The 17,058-nt window shown below is 43.0% G+C and overlaps 1 protein-coding gene across 1 annotated transcript in view; it reads left to right on the top strand.

Moving 5' to 3' along the window:
* Positions 1-17,058, top strand: part of LOC126416119 (ATP-binding cassette sub-family G member 1-like) — a 379,097-nt gene that overhangs the window by 201,774 nt on the left and 160,265 nt on the right. The window contains exon 3 of the mRNA XM_050083643.1: positions 13,167-13,356. Coding sequence (XP_049939600.1) covers positions 13,167-13,356 — 190 coding nt within the window. The remainder of the gene's footprint in view (positions 1-13,166; positions 13,357-17,058) is intronic.

A 17,058-nucleotide genomic window follows, 5' to 3' on the forward strand; every position in this document is an offset into this window, starting at 1 on the left:
ACACATTTAGCGGTCGAAACCTACAGTTTGCAGTGCGATGAGCAAAAGAAAGACGTTCTTGACAGTCTTCGATACTGCTGGCATCTCCATAATGCCTCAACCATCCTCTATGCACATCGTGGGCTGGCAACACCATTGAATGTGATCTTACCCCTTGGAGTGTAATGCGGCCGTAATTTTTGCTCTGGTGCACAGGGTGAAACCACTAGAGACGTCATCTGCAGCAGCAAAGGGCGTTTATGCTTTTTCAGCACACCTGTTTCACACCCGCCTGTGGCGTGACCATGGAGACTACATTGACAAATGCTTGGACACAACAGCAAAGGGTCCCTCTAAGGCCTTCTCAGTAAGACAATATCCTCGATGGCACCCGCCCACAGCTCTCCAGTTCTTCTAATAGTGAAATCTTTTTTCCTTGTTATCAGCTTATCGCGTTTATGTAGATCTGCACTCGAAACATAGCATTTCATCAATTTTTTTGGTCTGAAGTCCGATATTATAATGTCGGCAGATGTCTCTCCGAGTAAAAGAAGAAAAGAAAAAAAAAGAAAAAAACTATTGCCTTGTGCTATTCTTGCTACTGTATCTTTCTTGAGACTTCCTTTGTTATCTGTTCTAAGTTGGGCAAGACAGAATTCGGCATATGATAAGAACTTCATCGTTAGCTTTACTGCCCTATTGCCGTACGCTACACATACTGATCAGGGGCCTCCAACGCTCAAACTAGTTAGTCCAGTACCCAAGTAGCGTTCCGTGAAGTGTAACTGAGACACCAGAGCTCCAGTATCACTTGCGCTGGCGGTTCGCACGACGCATTCTATTTTTACACGGACCAGCATATCAGTGCAAAGTAATACGCAGTCCTTTACGAACCAACAATCAGAAGATACACTTCCAAACAATTAAAGCTGATCCACACAATTTGTGTGTACTTCGACAATAATAACATAATCAAGCCTACTTACGGAAGTATTCACAGGAAGTAATCATTGTACTAGGCCAAGTGATAAGTCTACGACAGAAGTAGCATTGATAGCAATCAAATTTTTTTTTTATGTTCGTCGCACTTGTGCGTTCAAATAGATGAAATAGGTTACAATGCACTCGTGAAATTTTATATTTTGGAAAATTTAGTGCTAACGTGAAGGAAGATGCGTACAAGAGTCACGAGGGACTAATAAAAATGGAGGTAATGGAAAGAAGTACTCGGACTAAAAACGGAATGAGGCGGGGATGCAGTATTTCTCCCCTACAGTTCTCCCTATACATCAAGGAAGCAATGACAGAAGTAATACAAAAGGATCAGGAGTGGGAGTAAAGTTCTGGCTAAAAGGATAACCGTGGTATCCTCAGTGAAAGTCAGGAATTACTGGACATGTAGAAGGGATGAACAGTCTAATGAGCATACAACATAAACAGAAGAAAGATGAAAGTAATGAGAGAAGAAAAAATGAGATTAGCGGTAAACTTTAAATCAAAATTTGGTCGTACGTGGAGCGAAAGAATTATACTAATTGGAGGAAAAATACTGCATGACAGACGAAGCAAGGATGATATCAGAAATAGAGTAGGCCAAGGAAATAGGGCATTCCTGGCCAAAAGAAGTCTGCCAGTACCAAACATACGCCTTAAAGTGATGAAAACATTTCTTTTGAGATAGTGGAACACATAATTGTATGGAAATGAATCATGCACTGTGGAAACACGGTAAAAAAGAATGTCGAAGCGATTAAGATATTAGCTAGTCCTCCCCACAGTCAGCAAGGAAAGGAATATATGTAAACACTGACTAGAAGAAGGGACAGTATAGTAGGACATGTATTAAGATATCAAAGAATAGCTTGTGTGGTACTAAAGGGACCAATACTGAGCAAAAACTACAGCAGAGGGTGTATGACACGGCAAATAAAACCAGTCAAAACACTAATGCAAAAAAAAAAAAAAAAAAAAAAAGCAGTTGGCAATTAATACAAGATTTTTGAAGCATTCCATTTTCAATGGATATGTAAGTTGTATAGTTCAAATATTGTAGCACGTATTTTGAGGATGGTACATGCGGAAGACATCGCTAACTTACAGTCAAAGTTGAAAACGTAAAGACGTGAGTTATTGCACGTTGAAGTTGAATGCAGGCGCCGTGTATATTCGACGAATACTACGTGAATACTCTGGAGCGTCTGCATGACGTCTATGACGAAAACTGCAGGAAGAAAAAAAGAAGCTGTTTTTATTCATAAATATGCTTTGATTTTCCGCATTCCGGTTTTAGTGAAACCATTACAGACTGGTTGGGAAATAAATAAATTAATAACTAATAAACTAAGTAAATTATCTGGGAAAATGCATCTGTTTACGTGGTTCTTTCTCAGTGGGAAAACTGAAGTATCGTAAGTATATAAACACTTTCTACCATATTTAGGAACCTCTGACTCAATCCCGCCATCATGTGTAAGATAACTGATAAAGGATACTGTTTTGAATCCACAGGACAAATTGCTGTTGCCACCTCTATACTTTTTAGAACCAAAAATCATAGAGAGAATCTGCCAATTGGAAAACCCCAATATCAGCACCTTTGCCTGATAAGTGAATCTGTGACCTAAACACAGATTTTCATCCAGTCAGCTCGAGAATTCCTCAACTCGTCCTCGGATAAACAATGACTTGTTCCACGACCTTACAGATTTCTCATACCGTCCCTTAGAATGGGAATAAACAAATAAATAAATATTTAAATAAAAGGGTCTGTCCTGTCCGTTCGGTGTCTTGTGGAATCAATGTCACGGCGACACACTCCCAGAATGAGAGATATTATTTTTTCCCAACGTCCGATCGGTCGCGAAATGGAAGCTGTGAAAGTAAAAAATGTTTTAAGTTTAACATTTAGCAACACTTTCTACTTCTCTACATAGTCGGTGCTCCGACTTATGACATTTGTCATAGCGTTATGCCAACTTCCTAGTACCCTCGTTATAGAAGGCAGCTGCCTGTGATATCCACCGCCGCACGTTGTCTGTTCCAAAATCCTGCCCTCGTAACCAGCGGTTCATGTGAGCGAAGAACTGAAAATCAGATTAAGCCAAATCTGGGCTGCATTGTGGGTGATCGAACACTACCATCGAAAACGGTGGAGCAGCTCCTTCTTTGCCCAGGCACCGTGCGGCCGAAAGTTGTCATGAACAAGGAAAGGCAAGACAGTTACGTAGTGAGTGCTACTTGAAATCAGTCGAATCCTCTCAGCAGGAGATCCCACTTGGCGGGAGACACTATTTTGTAGACATCTAAAAGTGTTCACTGCTCACTCTGAACCGGAAATTACGACGTGGCAAGATAGATGGGCATACTAGACAAACTGCGCAACACATCTGCGCAAAGCTTCACCACGTTTTTCACTATGATTTTAATTTTTCGACCAATCGGAGGTTGGAAAAAAAATGACGCTCGCATTGAGTGGAAACGGGCTGGAAACTAGAGGTCCTGAAATCTAATCCCTGGCAGAGCGCGGAAATTTGCAATTATCTTAAATCTAGCCTTCACCTCTCAACGAATATGAGGAGTTGCCAGGGCAAGTAACTTGGATTGTACGCTAAACTGTAAGTCCCCATTTCCTGGTTGGATAATTGGGGTAGGTTAGGGGTACGAAAATCGCCAAAGTGGAAACTACACCAGGCCTTTGAGCCATGCGTAATGACTATTATTATTGTTGTTGTTGTCATTATTATTATTGTTCCTATTAATTATTTCTGGATTATTTCTGGATAAACTGAAAGAATCAGAGGTTGTAGAGAGTTTCAGGGAGAGCATAAGGGAACAATTGACAGGAATGGGGGAAAGAAATACAGTAGAAGAAGAATGGGTAACTCTGAGGGATGAAGTAGTGAAGGCAGCAGACGATCAAGTAGGTAAAAAGACTAGGGCTAATAGAAATCCTTGGGTAACAGAAGAAATATTGAATTTAATTGATGAAAGGAGAAAATATAAAAATGCAGTAAATGAAGCAGGCAAAAAGGAATACAAACTTCTCAAAAATGATATCGACAGGAAGTGCAAAATGGCTAAGCAGGGATGGCTAGAGGACAAATGTAAGGATGTAGAGGCTTGTCTCACTAGGGGTAAGATAGATACTGCCTACAGGAAAATTAAAGAGACCTTTGGAGAGAAGAGAACCACTTGTATGAATATCAACAGCTCAGATGGCAACCCAGTTCTAAGCAAAGAAGGGAAGGCAGAAAGGTAGAAGTAGTATATAGAGGGTTTATACAAGGGCGATGTACTTGAGGACAATATTATGGAAATGGAAGAGGATGTAGATGAAGACGAAATGGGAGATAAGATACTGCGTGAAGAGTTTGACAGAGCACTGAAAGACCTGAGTCGAAACAAGGCCCCGGGAGTAGACAACATTCCATTAGAACTACTGATGGCCTCGGGAGAGCCAGTCCTGACAAAACTCTACCATCTGGTGAGCACGATGTATGAGACAGGCGAAATACCCTCAGACTTCAAGAAGAATATAATAATTCCAATCCCAAAGAAAGCAGGTGTTGACAGATGTGAAAATTACCGAACTATCAGTTTAATAAGTCACAGCTGCAAAATACTAACGCGAATTCTTTACAGACGAATGGAAAAACTGGTAGAAGCCGACCTCGGGGAAGATCAGTTTGGATACCGTAGAAATACTGGAACACGTGAGGCAATACTGACCTTACGACTTATCTTAGAAGAAAGATTAATAAAAGGCAAACCTACGTTTCTAGCATTTGTAGACTTAGAGAAAGCTTTTGGCAATGTTGACTGGAATACTCTCTTTCAAATTCTGAAGGTGGCAGGGGTAAAATACAGGGAGCGAAAGGCTATTTACAATTTGTACAGAAACCAGATGGCAGTTATAAGAGTCGAGGGGCATGAAAGGGGAGCAGTGGTTGGGAAAGGAGTGAGACAGGGTTGTAGCCTCTCCCCGATGTTATTCAATCTGTATATTGAGCAAGCAGTAAAGGAAACAAAAGAAAAATTCGGAGTAGGTATTAAAATTCATGGAGAAGAAGTAAAAACTTTGAAGTTCGCCGATGACATTGTAATTCTGTCAGAGACAGCAAAGAACTTGGAAGAGCAGTTGAACGGAATGGACAGTGTCTTGAAAGGAGGATATAAGATGAACATCAACAAAAGCAAAACGAGGATAATGGAATGTAGTCAAATTAAGTCGGGTGATGCTAAGGGAATTAGATTAGGAAATGAGACACTTAAAGTAGTAAAGGAGTATTGTGATTTAGGGAGTAAAATAACCGATGATGGTCGAAGTAGAGAGGATATAAAATATAGACTGGCAATGGCAAGGAAAGCGTTTCTCAAGAAGAGAAATTTGTTAACATCGAGTATAGATTTAAGTGTCAGGAAGTCGTTTCTGAAAGTATTTGTATGGAGTGTAGCCATGTATGGAAGTGAAACATGGACGATAACTAGTTTGGACAAGAAGAGAATAGAAGCTTTCGAAATGTGGTGCTACAGAAGAATGCTGAAGATAAGGTGGGTAGATCACGTAACTAATGAGGAGGTACTGAATAGGATTGGGGAGAAGAGAAGTTTGTGGCACAACTTGACTTGAAGAAGGGATCGGTTGCTAGGACATGTTTTGAGGCATCAAGGGATCACAAATTTAGCATTGGAGGGCAGCGTGGAGGGTAAAAATCGTAGTGGGAGACCAAGAGATGAATACACTAAGCAGATTCAGAAGGATGTAGGTTGCAGTAGGTACTGGGAGATGAAGAAGCTTGCACAGGATAGAGTAGCATGGAGAGCTGCATCAAACCAGTCTCAGGACTGAAGACCACAACAACAACGACTATTAATTTCTGTATCGACCCACTATGACTGAAATCTGGTTTCGCAGGACAGAGCGGATCAGGTTGTGGAAAGGGGCCATTGTCAATTACTGTTAGTTATACAAGAACACATAATTTTATTGCTCAAACCAATGTACAGTTCTCTGTTTAAAACAACAAAGATCAATTCACGGATGAGGGCCCAAGTAACTTCTCCAGAATACGTTTAAATGGTTCCTTTTAAAAGGCCACCGATTTAGAGTAACGGCTGAAGGCCTTACTTAAGTAAAATTGCAATATCTTGTCGGCTAAATGCCGAAATAATATTTCAGATAACCTAAGGAAATTCTTTAAAAGCCAGGCATTCACAAAGTCCTTATTAAGGAAAATTCAAATTAATTCTTCAGCTGAAAGCCCAATTAAATATTTTTTTTACATAATAAAAGATACATTTTAAAGATAAGCTTTTACACAGTTCAACAGAAAAACATCTTAAAAAAACATCAAGTATCTTGTCGGCTGAACGCCCAAACAATTACTCAAGAATAATTAGAGACCACCTTCAGATAAACATTTACAGAACACGGCTGAGGGCCGTTTCAAGAATTCAAGATAATTAAAGAGAAAACTTACAGACAAGTATTTACATGTTAAAGCCACAGATTCTGAAACAAACGCAGCTGAAGGCCTAAATACAGAGCTACAAGAATTTTAAATAAAACATGGCTGAAGGCCTAATCTTATAATAGTTGTCATGAAGTTCGGCTGAAGGCCATATACTAAACATAAAACAGACAACATTAATACACGGCTGAAGGCTTGGCACAATACCTGCGATCAAATAAAATAACAATCATAAACAATAAACAGTGGTGCTCATAAGAGTTCCAAGGGTCGGCCTGGTGAGGAAACTCTAACCACAGTTTAGGTGAGACAGGCAGCCAAGCGTTAACACTAAACAATCGGGTTGCAGCACGACCTAGGGACGGCTGAAGAACCAACCAACAACCTAATCAATTCCCTCTGTCGCAATCTATCATCTGCCTATTCCAGTATGCAGACAGCATTTATCTGCTCAGTGGAAATCGGAGAAGTTACACATAGTTTCACGTAAACACTTCCCATCCATGCACAGGTAACTCTTGCCCATTGGCCACGACATCTCTGCAGAAGGAAGTAACCGACCCACGTCCGGCAAGATGACCAACTGACGAGGCGCAGAAACGGTCAAAAGACCAAATACACGTCGCACTATAAGACGACCAACCGAACGAGCAACCAGCGGTCGTTCCCGCTCCAATCTCCATCCGTCGAACAGTTCACGTGTGTGGCCAGCGGTGGGAAAGTACTGGCTGTCCACGCCTCACTGGCGCTCCGCCCCCGACTGACTCCACTGCTGGTCCGTCCGCAACTGAACTCCCGACACGCGACGACCCGGAAATACTGTCGGTCGCTCCAGAGATGGTACGACAGTGCACTTATCGATAAGCGCTGCTGCTGCCACCCATGGGCAGGTAAGGCAGGAAGTTAGTGACGGCAGTAAATGGAATAAGGAAACGAGGTGGCAGTACTGTAAGAGAAGATGACAAACAATAAACGGCATGAACACGAACCGTGCACGGCTCAGTAATGATGTACGAACTTCAGTTGTTCTTCCTTTTTTTTTGTTCTCTCCTATTTTCCCAGTAGTCCCTCATTCCCTCTCCCCCTTCCCCCCCCCCCCTCCCTCCCGAGGTCTTCTCCTTTCTTCTGCCCATGTGGCTCCAGATATCTGATTTCCTCTTCATTGAAAGCGTTCTGAATTCAGTCTATCGATGTTGGTGTTGGTCTGCTATCGATTCTAATAAGAACATCCCTATCATTGAACTGATTACAGTAACTCACTCTCTGTCCTACCTTCCTAAGTATTTTATTCTTAAAAGGGTTGCTGTTTGTTATTTCCGATTATTTAGTGGTTATTTCCAGCTCTTTTATTATGTGTGTAATCAATGCTATTGTCGATTTCTTCGTTCAGAAATGCAGGAATATTTGTTTCGTTAGCCTTTTCTCATTCATTTGATTGAGATGACAAAAAAGATTAAACTTAGTTTAGCCATTACTTCTGGTATTTTCCGACTGTTTTTGTAGATCTCTTCATTACTCCTCTTTCTCCAGCCATCTGTAATTTGTATTATTCCCATCATTTTCCTAACAACCCGTCTTTGAGATACTTGTGTTCTGTCCAGACTGTAGTTCATCGTGAGGCATTCACATCCACATAAAGTATGCTGGTCGTACCACTGTAGTGTAGTGTTTTAGTTCAGTTATTGTAAATGCTCGTTTATAGCTGTAGATATGCTTTGTCAGGCCAAATGCTCTCTCCATTTTGTTAGCTCTTAAATCTGCTGCTAATTTTTCTAGTCCATTCTATTGTTTGGTTTCTCCGAGACATTTTAATTTTCTGACTCTCTCTATTTGACCTGTTTGTGTTTCTATGAGTTTTGGTCCTTTTTTTACATTTGTCATGAATTTTCAATTTTCATCTGAAATTTTGAACCCAGCTCCATTATGTGTTTCTCCCAGAAGATTTATTTAATAGCTGCGTGTGTCAGATTTTCTGAAACTACTGCAAAATCGTCTGCAGAGATCAGGCAGTTTACCTCTGTTCTATTTGTTTTCCTTCCTAGGGTTATTGGTTCCGTTCCGTGACTTTTCTTTATCTCCAAATTCCAGATACCGGTACTCAAATTTCTTTTTTCTTCAAAGCAGTTAAATAGTAAAGGTGATAAACTATCCCCTTGTAACACCAGTTTTTATTTCAAGTGGTTGAGATGCTTCTCCCACAAATTTGCCTTTAGAGTTTCACAATTTTGCTTTAAAACTGAATTCTTTAACGAATTTATATCTACCGAATCAAATGCTTTCTTAAAATCAATAAGTGATAATACTACAGGTTTATTGGTTAGCAGTCTGTCGGGAATTATTGATTTTAAGTTAAAAAATCTGTTTTTTGCAAGATCTTGCCTTTCGAAAACCATCATGCTGTTCTCCCAGTTGTTTGTCTAAAGTGTCTACAGCTCTGTCCAGGACAATTTCTGATAATACACTGATCAACCGGAATATTACGACCACCTACCTACTAGAGGGTATGTCCACCTTTGGCACGGATAACAGCGGCGACGCGGCGTGGCATAGAACCAGTGAGGCCGTGGTAAGTCACTGGAAGGAGTTGGCATCATCAATCCCATACCAGATGAGTTCGATCGCGTTCGGATCTGGCGAGGTGGAGGCCCAGTACATCAACTGGATTTCGCCACTGTGTTCAAATGGCTCTGAGCACTATGGGACTTCACATCTGAGGTCATCAGTCGGCTAGAACTTAGAACCACTTAAACCTAACTAACCTAAGGACGTCACACACATCCATGCCGAGGCAGGATTCGAACCTGTGAGCTTAGCAGTCGCGTGGTTACGGACTGAAGCGCCTAGATGTGCTCGGTCACAGCTGCCGGCCCACTGTGTTCCTCGAACCATTCCATCACACTACTGACCTTGTGACAAGGCTCATTATCTTGCTCAAAAATGCTGCTGCCACAGGGAAACGTGATTCATGCAAGCTTGTACATGGTCCGTAAACAGTGTACGTTACTGCTTGGCCATCATGGTGCCTTGCGCAAGCTCCAGTGGACCCATAGATGGCGATGTGAATGACTGATCCCCGCAGCATAATGGAGCTGCCACCAGCTTGTCTCCATCCCGCAGCACAGGTTCCAAGGAACTGTTACCCTGGAAGACGATGGATTCACATGCTCCCACGAGCATGATGAAGGTATCGGGATTTATCAGACCATGCAGCGCTACGCAACTGCATCAACGTCCAGTTGCTGATTTGGAGTTAACATTGGCTGCGGAGGCCTATTTTAATGTGTTGGGTGCACTGTGTGTTTAGACACGCTTGTACTCTGTCTACCATTGTAGCCCGACGTTAGTTTCGCCACAGTTCGCCTCCCTACCAGTCTGCCCAGCCTACGACGTCTGATCTGTAATGAGGGGTGGCCGCCCAGGCCAAGACGTCTGGATGTGGTTTGGCTTCGGTTTCGCCACGTCCTGAATACACTTACTACTGCGCTCCTCGAACACTCGACAAGTCGTGTAGTTTCAGAAGTGCTCTTGCCGATTCTCCTAGCCATCACAATCCGCCCTCGGTGAAAGATAGATCTCACGCCTTCGCCAATCCACACGACGACAGCACGCTCACTGATACTACAAGCACCTTGCCGCTACTATCGCCTACACGAATTTGTATCAATAGTAGGTCTGTTGTCAAATTGTTCTGGATGATCAGTGTATTTTGTGTGTCATTGGTAGAAGTGATACTCTTCTATAAACGTTGACATTTTATTTTTCTCTCTTTTTGTGTGGTGGATGGGTTACTGCTATTTTCCACTCTTTTGGAATCATAACACTTTTCCAAATGTTCTCAAAAAGCAGTTCTACATCTACATCTACATTTATACTCCGCAAGCCACCCAATGGTGTGTGGCGGAGGGCACTTTACGTGCCACTGTCATTACCTCCCTTTCCTGTTCCAGTCGCGTATGGTTCGCGGGAAGAACGACTGCCTGAAAGCCTCCGTGCGCGCTCTAATCTCTCTAATTTTACATTCGTGATCTCCTCGGGAGGTATAAGTAGGGGGAAGCAATATATTCGATACCTCATCCAGAAACGCACCCTCTCGAAACCTGGCGAGCAAGCTACACCGCGATGCAGAACGCCTCTCTTGCAGAGTCTGCCACTTGAGTTTATTAAACATCTCCGTAACGCTATCACGGTTACCAAATAACCCTGTGACGAAACGCGCCGTTCTTCTTTGGATCTTCTCTATCTCCTCCGTCAGACCGATCTGGTACGGATCCCACACTGATGAGCAATACTCAAGTATAGGTCGAACGAGTGTTTTTTAAGCCACCTCCTTTGTTGATGGACTACATTTTCTAAGCACTCTCCCAATGAATCTCAACCTGGTACCCGCCTTACCAACAATTAATTTTATATGATCATTCCACTTCAAATCGTTCCGCACTCATACTCCCAGATATTTTACAGAAGTAACTGCTACCAGTGTTTGTTCCGCTATCATATAATCATACAATAAAGGATCCTTCTTTCTATGTATTCGCAATACATTACATTTGTCTATGTTAAGGGTCAGTTGCCACTCCCTGCACCAAGTGCCTATCCGCTGCAGATCTTCCTGCATTTCGCTACAATTTTCTAATGCTGCAACTTCTCTGTATACTACAGCATCATCCGCGAAAAGCCGCATGGAACTTCCGTTCTGACAATTTCTATAATTATGCTGTAATGGACTTTTAACCGCTTTCTCTGTTTATTTGAGTGCTCTTATGGTAAGGTCTTACGGACCAAACTGCTGAGGTCATCGGTCCCTAAGCTTACACACTGTTTAATCTAACTTAAACTTAATTACATTAAGGACGACACACACACCCATGCCATAGGAAAGACTCGAACCTCCTAGGGGGAGGGGGGGGGGGGGGGGGGAGCCGCGCGGACCGAGAAAGACGCCCTAGACCGCGCGGCTACCACGCGCTGCTTCGAGTGATTTGATGACTTTAAATCTTCCTCCAGATTTTGTGCAAATTCCAGTTTAACTGTTGGACAGTTTAAGAGGCTTTCAAAATATTTTTTCGTACTATTTCACAATTTTGTTATTTAATTCTGTTTTGCCGTTTTTACCTTCGAAACAAATACTTTGTGAATGATACAATTTAAGTAGTTGTTTAAAAGAGTGACAAAAAGTTTTTGGTAAAATTGTCTTGTATTTCCGTAAGCTGAGGTTGTTCGAAGGCTCTTTTTTCCGGATTACTTTTGATGTTTCTTTTCTTTATTGTCTTAATTTTTCTGTATGTTCTTGTTTTTTTGGAAAATCTCTATTTTTAACTCTTCACATTCTTCGTTCCACTATGTTTTATTTTTATTTTTGGCCAGTCCTGAAGTTTTCTCTGCTGCTTTAGTAATTTGTTATAACAGATATTATTGCTCTTATTATTTACTGTTATTATTATTATTATTATTATTACTATAACTATGCCGCATGAGTGAAAGCGGTGAAATGTAATGGAGACTATTTCTAGAATATGTGGTCAGCTCTGACGTACGCTGAGGTGATAAGTCATGGGATGCATCCTAATATCGTGTCGAAGTTCCTTTCGCCTGCATAGTCCAACAATTCGACGTCGCATACACTCAACAAGTCGTTGGAAGTTCCGTGGAAAAATACTGAGCCACGCTGTCCCTATAGCCGTCGATAATTGCGAAAGTGTTGTCAGTGCAGGATTATGTGCAGAAACTGACTCTATTATATCACATAAATGCTAGATGGGATTCATGTCGGCGATCTGTGAGCCATATAGTTCGTTCGAACCGTCCAGAATGTTCCTCAAAACAACAGCAAACAACTGTGGCCGGGTGACATGGCGCACTGTCACCCATAAAACTTCCACGTTGTTTGGGAATATGACTTCCATGAACAGCTGCAAATAGTCTCCAAGTAGCCGAACATCCAGAGGACCCAGTCCATTCCACGCGAACACAGCTCATGTCATTACGGAGCCACCACCAGCTTGCACAGTGCCTTGTTGACAACTTGGGTCCACAGTTTCGTGTGGTCTGCGCCACATTCGAACCCTACAATCAGATCCTACCAGCTGGGGCTGGGACTTGACTAGGCCGTCCAGGGACCAACGGATACGACCACGAGCCCAAGAGAGGCGCTGCAGGCGATGTCGTGCAGTTATCAAAGCACTCGTGTCGGTCGTCTGCTGCCATATTCCATTAACGCCAAATTTCACCAAACAGACCTAACGGGTACGTCCATCGTACGTTCCACATTGATTTCTGCTGTTATTTCACGACTGTTGCTTGTCTGATAGCACTGACAGCTCTAGGAAAACGCCGCTGCTCTCGGCCGTTAGGTGTAGGCCATCGTCCACAGCGTTGTCCGCGGTATTCTCGTCACAATCTTGCACTGCGGATCTCGGAATATTGAATTCCCTAACAATTTGCGAAATGAAATGTCGCATGCGTTTAGCTCTAACTACTATTCCGTGCTCAGAGTTTGTTAACTCCCACCGTGCAGCCATAATCAGATTGGTAAGCTTTCCACATGAAAGGTCTGAATTCAAATGACTGCTTCGCCTATGCACTGTCCTTTTATACCTTGCGTACGCGATACTACCGCCATGTGCATATGTGCATGTCGATGTTCCATGACTTTTCTCACCTCAGTGTATGTGATAATGTGGTTCTCGTAAAGTGTTTGTCGTTGCTGTTGTGGTCCAGGCTGCGAGGCGTGACGGGCTCGGTGCTGGTGAACGGCAAGCCGCGCGACCTGGCGAGTTTCCGCCGGCTCTCCTGCTACGTCATGCAGGAGGATCTGCTGCAGCCGCACCTCACGCTCGTGGAAGCCATGATTGTCGCCGCCAGGCTCAAGCTGGGCACGCAGCTCACTGAGTTCCAGAAGAAGGCTGTCGTAAGTATCCTCCTCACTAACTCATCCTGTAACCCTCCCCCCCCCCCCCACCCATCCAACCTCTATTCTTTTACAGAATGAAATACACTCCTACAGGGTTACGATTACTGAACCACATGAAGAAAAAGGAAACGTAATGAAACCTGGGAGTCAAGGAAGGCAGGATTCGGTTACGATTATGAACGGGGCCGTAATCAGTTACTATTGGTTGGCTTTTCTTTTAATCACATACAATTTATTTAAAATCAACAGAAATTAAAATAATGGCAATAATTTAATAATTTATTCACGGCTGAAGACCTTAAACGCCAAGAATGGCAATTATTAAAAAAATTAACATACAATAAAACAACAAATATAATAACAAAGGTTAATTCAAAAGGACAAGCAACTGATCACCAAACAGGTGAGACAAATGATGGTAACTTGGTAATACAATAATAAAATAATGACACAATAAAAAACACAAGGGCCAGTCACAGACGGTGATCTAGCAATCGGCCTCTGCGTAGGTCAGCCCAAAAAAAACACTTTCATGAGCGATGAGAAAGGCAGCCAAGTGTTGCATTCGCATCACAGGATGGTAACTCAGACTAGTGGAAGTCTAACAAGTGACTAATGATAATCTTGGTGAGGCTGACTGACGTCCAATAAAGCAAATGCAAAGATGTAAAAATACGCCAAAGCCGGAAACGTCGGTCTGGACTCCGCCTGCAGAATACTATGCTTAGAGCGCCCGAAACAAGGTAGAAGAATCGCCAACCTACCTACAATCAAGAAAGCTCTCAAACTTACACGCCTCACCGGACAGCGGCGACAAGGCGAGGAAATGTACACTGCCGTTACATTCACTAGCCCCCATGGCAGGTAACTGGGGCGTTAGCGGCCACCAGGCAGGAAAATACCGCTGGTTGAACTTAACAATTGTAACAAGCTGAAGGTAGTAAATAGTAATTAGAAGCCCAGGAAAGCTAATCACATCCGCCTTCCCCAAGCACTCCACTCGCTGCTCCTTGCCTCGACGACACTACGAGCAGCAGCACGAACCCAAGTCACTGGAGAATCGCGCGATTTCACAATGGTGGAGGTTTGTCTACTCGAATTGAAGTGCACTCAACTTAAAGCTTGCAGGATCCGGATTCGACGAGGTCGTGCACCCTCGTGACCACAGTCCTTCGATCTGGCAGTCCATGCGCGCCGCCAGCAGTCCTGGCGTGTTCTCGTTCTGTGCAGACCTGGCTCCTCTTGCGTCCCCAACCGAACTGCTCACTCACACGATCCGGAAGAACAACGACTTACCCCATACATAGGACCACAGTTACTACATATCGATAACGCCGCTGCTGCCACTAGCGGATAGGCAATGCTTGTGAAACCAAGTGGCACCAGTTAACACAAGAAGGATACAAACAACCGCAACCATGTCAGGCCTCCAACAGAGGACGGAAACTTACAACAGCACCATCGCGAGCCACATCATGGCTCATGTAAATTAGTTACAAACTACGACGTGCACACACTTTATTCAACATGTAAATGTTACTACAGATATTCGGATCTAGTTTGACATGTTCCATATGCCTGCCATCATTGGCGATGATGTGGCGTAAACGAATAGCGAAATTCTGCATGAACCGCTGAAGTGTCAGGCCATCGATGCTGTCGACGACCACCTGAGCGGCTGTTTTCGAGTTATTACTGTACAGCTTGTCTTTAATACAGCCCCACAAAAAGGAGTCGCATGATCCGGAGAATATGGTGGCCATTCGAGGCCCATGCTAGTGGCCTCCGAGTACCACAGAGGCAAAATGCTGTCCCAAAGGTGCTCCTCTAGGACATCAAACGCTCTGCGGCTTCGATGGGCGTCGGACTCCGTCGTGCATGAACCACATCTTGTCGAAGGCTGGGTCACTTTGGATAATGGGGATGAAATAATCTTCCAAAGCCTTCACGTACCTTTTGGAGTCACTGTGCCATCATGGAATATCGCACCGATCTTTTATTGATTGGACTCCAGTTGAGGGTGAAGAGACTTCTCGATCACGAAATGCGGATTCTCAGTCCCTTAAATCCGCAAATTTGTCTTATTGACGTACCCATCCAAATGAAAGTGGGCTTCTTCGCTAAACCAAACCATGCATGCCCATATTAATTCCCATCATACCTCGCGACCAACCGTGCAGTTTGAATGTTGTAACGAGAACCGTTCTCAAGTTACAAGAATTTCATTTCATGTTGTTGTTGTTGTCATCTTCAGTCCTGAGACTGGTTTGATGCAGCTCTCCATGCTACTCTATCCTGTGCAAGCTTCTTCATCTCCCAGTACTTACTGCAACCTGCATCCTTCTGAATCTGCTTAGTGTATTCGTCTCTTGGTCTCCCTCTACGATTTTTACCCTCCACACTGCCCTCCAATACTAAATTGGTGATCACTCGATGCCTCAGAACATGTCCTACCAACCGGTCCCTTCTTCTTGTCAAGTTGTGCCACAAACTCCTCTTCCCCCAATTCTATTCAATACTTCATCATTAGTTATGTGATCTACCCATCTAATCTTCAGCATTCTTCTGTAGCACCACATTTCGAAAGCTTCTATTCTCTTCTTGTCCAAACTGTTTATCGTCCATGTTTCACTTCCATACACGGCTACACTCCATACAAATACTTTCAGAAACGACTTCCTGACACTTAAATCTATACTCGATGTTAACAAATTCCTCTTCTTGAGAAACGCTTTCCTTGCCATTGCCAGTCTACGTTTTATATCCTCTCTACTTCGACCATCATCAGTTATTTTGCTCCTCAAATAGCAAAACTCCTTTACTACTTTAAGCGTCTCATTTCCTTATCTAATTCCCTCAGCATCACCCGATTTAATTCGACTACATTCCATTATCCTCGTTTTGCTTTTTTTGATGTTCATCTTATACCCTCCTTTCAAGACACTGTCCATTCCGTTCAACAGCTCTTCCAAGTCCTTTGCTGTCTCTGAGAGAATTACAATGTCATCGGCGAACCTCAACGTTTTTATTTCTTCTCCATGGACTTTAATACATACTCCGAATTTTTCTTTTGTTTCACCCTGTATCATAGTACAAAAAAGGTGAATATGTCCACGGCAGACATTTAAATCAAAACATCTTGACGTATTCGCCCTTTCTTGTTACTTGCTGGTATCAACAGCAATGTGTAATGATACAGTTAAGCATGACTTTACAACTTTGAAAGGATAGATGTCATTTTGTTGCGAACAACCTCAAATTTGATTCACATCGTATATCAGTACCCCATTCCACTACCAGGAGCGCTAGAGTAGTGCACAGTTGAAATGGCTACCTTCACTGGTGCGGAGTGTGCTCATTTGGTTACATGAAACGAGCTCTGCAACAACTGTTCGGCGAAATTTCACACAGAATACGTTAAAGAACCTCCAAGCAAGACTACAATTTACTCTTGGCATAAGAACTTTGTTGAGATGAGTTGTTCAGTGCGAGATGATAAATCACCAGGCCGCCGCGATTATGTCGAACAGGTTGACCGCAGTCCACAAAAATTAACACGATGTGCTTCTCGCGAGGCTGACATTCGACAAAAGACTTTGACGACTACTGCGTGGACGTTTACACTTCAAACCATACAGATTCAGAGTGGCACATTAGTGATGCACATAAGGTTCCTGGTGGGGAATTCTGAGCGGAAAT

The sequence above is a fragment of the Schistocerca serialis genome, chromosome 8 (assembly GCF_023864345.2).
Source record: "Schistocerca serialis cubense isolate TAMUIC-IGC-003099 chromosome 8, iqSchSeri2.2, whole genome shotgun sequence".
In the NCBI taxonomy this organism is placed as follows: domain Eukaryota; kingdom Metazoa; phylum Arthropoda; class Insecta; order Orthoptera; family Acrididae; genus Schistocerca; species Schistocerca serialis.